This window comes from Pyxicephalus adspersus, chromosome 3, assembly GCF_032062135.1.
Source record: "Pyxicephalus adspersus chromosome 3, UCB_Pads_2.0, whole genome shotgun sequence".
NCBI lineage: Eukaryota > Metazoa > Chordata > Amphibia > Anura > Pyxicephalidae > Pyxicephalus > Pyxicephalus adspersus.
The window spans coordinates 65,577,010-65,581,081 of NC_092860.1; the positions used below are offsets into that span (position 1 = coordinate 65,577,010).

At 37.5% G+C, this 4,072-nt stretch overlaps 1 protein-coding gene across 1 annotated transcript; it reads right to left on the reverse strand.

Annotated features, from left to right (window-relative positions):
* Nucleotides 1-1,367: 1,367 nt before the first annotated feature.
* Nucleotides 1,368-3,732, reverse strand: UQCR11 (ubiquinol-cytochrome c reductase, complex III subunit XI). Its single transcript, XM_072404978.1, has 3 exons — nucleotides 3,671-3,732; nucleotides 3,358-3,497; nucleotides 1,368-1,485 (listed from the first exon to the last, which is right to left on the reverse strand). Exons 1-2 carry the CDS (start codon nucleotides 3,715-3,717, stop codon nucleotides 3,377-3,379), a joined length of 168 nt encoding a protein of 55 aa, XP_072261079.1. The 5' UTR covers nucleotides 3,718-3,732; the 3' UTR covers nucleotides 1,368-1,485; nucleotides 3,358-3,376.
* Between the last annotated feature and the right edge of the window lie 340 nt (nucleotides 3,733-4,072).

Consider the following 4,072-nt stretch of genomic DNA (forward strand, 5'->3'; position numbering starts at 1 on the left):
TGAACAATAACTGTGTACTGTAGTCTTCTTCATGGGTAAAAAAGGCATCCCCCTGAAAATAAGCCCTAGAGCATATTTTGGCCTTCAAAAAAAAATAAGACAGTGTCTTATCATCGGGGAAACAGGGTACTACAATACATCCAGTGTGAGTCTCTATATCCCATGAAGAAGCTAATAGGCGAAACGTTTCGGGAATGAGAAACTGTCATCTTACAGAAACTTACACCAATTGACATGTAATTTGGGTCACATGATGAGGTAATGAGCCCATGAATCTTTTGTTGTTATTGCTTTATTAAATGATACCGAATTTTAAAGTTTTTGCGTATAGGTTAGCTATAATAAATTAGATCGTTTTGTCAGTATTACCATGCCACAAAATGCGGTCTTTTCCTCCCCTCTTCATCTTAAGATAAGACTTAGCAAAATAATATTGAAGTACAAAAATTCTGGCTCCCCTTTTGGACAATATTCTGTTCCTAACTAAAATTTTACTAGAATTTTAAATAAAAGTATATGTTTATAATCTCAATTAGGAAAATATAGTTTTCATTGCTGACCTAATAAAAATTGTAGTGACTGGCTGTCTTAGGCTAATTATAGAACAAGGACCTGCCTAGTCAGTTTAGAATTATCTGCATATTGCAAATTTTGGTAGTTTTAAAATGGATTGTACAGGGATTGTGTGGTCGAATAGTGATGAGCCTGAAAAAACGTTAAAATTAAGTTATAACATCACATTAGTGATTTAAAAAGTACTGATTTTATGATCAGCATAAATATCTAGGTGCAATGATTCTCTAGAACAGTGTGCCTCAACCTCTACAACATAGGGGAATCCTTTAAATAACTTGAACTTCAAGGAGCTCCTGCTATAATTACTATATCCACAATTTCTAGTACAGTAGTGTGGTGGTTAGTAGGAAGAATGTTTACTATATGGCTCACTACTGGTCATTGCCGGAAGAATGTCACCATTACAGATAGCCAAAAAGATTATTAGTATTAGTTAAACTGACCTAAGAGACACAAATTGCTTATTGCCCAAGGAACCTCTGGAGGAACCCTATATGAGAAACAGTGCTCTAAAGTGCAGCAATGGCAGCCAAATATATTCCTTGAATTACTACTAAACAAAAGATTAGGCAGGGCACTAAAGAAAAGCAATTTCTCAAGGGAAACATTTTAGCTTATCCTTTGCTATTGTCCAAGTACTAGTAGGAGAATAAAACCCTGCTTAGACCCCACTAACGCATGCAAAAGTTATTTGTTGTATATTTACCTTTTCTATATATGTAAACCTAAAGTTCATAACGTATTAAACATGGACAATAATTTCTGCCTGGTGAAATCACAAGCAAAAAATGTAAATGTAAAAAGAAACAAGCTTTATTTGAAACATTTCGGGGGCATGTTTTCACTGAAGATAACGGCAACTGGCCACGAAACTAGGGAAGTAAATGGCATTCACACAAGGTCTTGAAGCTGAAAAGAAGAAAAGTCCACTTTTAATATTAAACAAGTTATTCAACTTACTTTATCTTCCCTATCTTTAACCACATATACTGCATTACCTGGAAGTCAACATACCCTTTTCCTTACATATAGTGTAGGCCAGAGGTCCCCACCCACCAGCGGGGTCAGCAGAAGTAACCGCTTGGGGAAGGGGGGGCACCAGCCAGAGCCACGGACCATGTCTCCAGGAGACATTGCAGGTTTAGGGCGGGTGGTAGTGTCTCTGAACACAAGCCACCCACTCTCCCATCGCAGGCTCAGACCGGTTATGGGAGAGTGGGCAGGTTCTCGCATCATGACGTCACTCTTTGGGGAAATTTCTTCCCCTTCGAGTGTCACACGGCTCCCTGTCTGGAGTCTGTGCATTTAGTTGTCTGTGACCTGCAAAAGGTTGGGGACCACTGGTGTAGACCAACTCTCTCCTAAGGGTAAAAATTGTCATATATTATATATATCATCATCATATATCCCCTCACTATGACTGGTGGGTTGAATAGACATTTGACTACAAAAGAGAACTTAGTATTTGTATTTTTTGTTTTATTTATTTAAATATGTAACCTATTCTGTTTCTTTAGATTGGAAACTAAAACCTTTGAGATTTTAACACAAATGCTAATTTTTTTCAAATGTTTCAAAACTTCAAGATCACAGCATGGATCTATGTATAAAGCTAGCTCTTGTATTTATTGGTGCAATAATATTGTAATATGCTGTGCTTAAACACTGCTTATGATCAAATCAATATGGTTTACACAAGGTCCAGTGCTTGTTGCATGGTCTGAATATGACATGACATGAAATGTCCAAATGTCATATCAAAATAGTGAACTGGAAAATCCTGGTGTTTCAGAGAAAACTTTATTGGACTCTATACAAGGACAATCCACAATTAAACCAGTGGAAATTTTGTAAGAATAATACTATTAGGATACCCCATAGCTAAGTTATTGCTTTGCAAAACATGAACAGTGAACAGTTCTAAACCGTGCTGAAGTATTTATAAGCAGTGTTTTCCCTGTGGTATACAATATCAGATAAATTCCTGACCTTCAGGAGGGCAATCCAAAGCATATATGAATGCTTGGAAATATATATCAATGTAGTGGCAAGAATATTGCACACTTACATACAGATGAAATTACTTTATACATTAATCCATGTTGGTGCGTGAAGTTTTTGTTTTATTAGCCGAGGCATATGTATTTTTTATTTTGTATTTATTAAATTTATTTTTTTTAGTTTTATAGGGTGTATATTCTACACCAGAGGGAATAGCCCACTTTAGGGGCATGCAAGTTTTATGGTTCTTTTGGTTGCTAAGGCTAGGTACACCGTGCAATAATTATCATTCGAAAACTAATGATTAACAACCGATCAGCGATTATTTTGAACGATCGTATAGTGAATGATTCTGTACATGCTGTAAGGATACAATCATCCATCATATAATCCACCAATATTGTACACACACTAGATACAATGGCTTGAACGATGCAGGAAGTGATGTTCACCAGAGTAAGTGTACCGCAGAACCATCCACGATCACTGAACAACCCTACACACAATAGCGAACGATCATTGCCCAATCAGATTGCTGGGACAAATGTTCATTTCCAGCGACATTCCTTATTCATCAGCGACAGTGGCCAGTCGTTGTGCACTTATTTTTTTAGCGATTGGTTGTTAATGGTTTGTTTCGAATGACAGTTATTTTATATGTGTGTATGTAGCCTAATCCATGCCAATCCAATATTTTTAATAAAATGAAGCCATCTGTCATGTCATAAAACATTACAATGTCACATGCTTTTTACAATTATCATCACACACAATACTTACTTATAGTGAATTCCATCATTTAGTCATTCTTCTTGAATTTGCCATTGATATATGGAACATAATCAAGGAAAAGCCTCCAGTCTGTGGCCCAAATCAATCCAACACCGCCTACTGATCCCCATGTAAATAAAGTGGGCACCCTGGGGACAAAACCAAACGTTAAACACATAGGGGGAAAAAATCATATTCTCTGGTCTGTCAATATGCGTTATAAAGTATTAGAATACTGCGCTTAATGTAAATAAAACCTATTTCAGCACTAAGCATGATTACATATGCTGTGATTTCTGTAGCTACACATGAGAGATCTCACCAGTTCTTGGCGAGCTGCTGATATCGTGGTCCGAGCAATCTTAACATGGCTGTCCGTCTTCTAAGTGACCTAGTACTTCAATAACACCTTTCTTAAGTCACTTCCTATGTCTGTTCGAAAGATGGCACCCTGGACCTTAGGTTCAAGCTGTCTATCACGAGCCTGTGGACTAATCGATGTTAGGTGCTTTCGTTTTTACTCGTGAGCAGCCGTATTACCCCCACCCCTTTAAATTGTTCGGGATACATTTTATTGCGTGGGTAGTTTTCTTTTTTTTCTACAATGGTTAAGTTCGAACTTGTATTACTCAGGCGGAAGTGCGGACAGCCCAGAGAAGAGGCGGACCTTTCAGGAGATGGCATGGTGTTGTCTAGGAAACATTTAACTCCTTTAACTCCGGCA

Bases quoted from the DNA above. Each gene is read 5' to 3' on its own strand.
- UQCR11 (XM_072404978.1), bottom strand. From the start codon at position 3,717: ATGTTAAGATTGCTCGGACCACGATATCAGCAGCTCGCCAAGAACTG. The intron at 3,498-3,670 runs GTGAGATCTCTC...TTTTGTCCCCAG, and splicing joins CAGCAGCTCGCCAAGAACTG to GGTGCCCACTTTATTTACAT.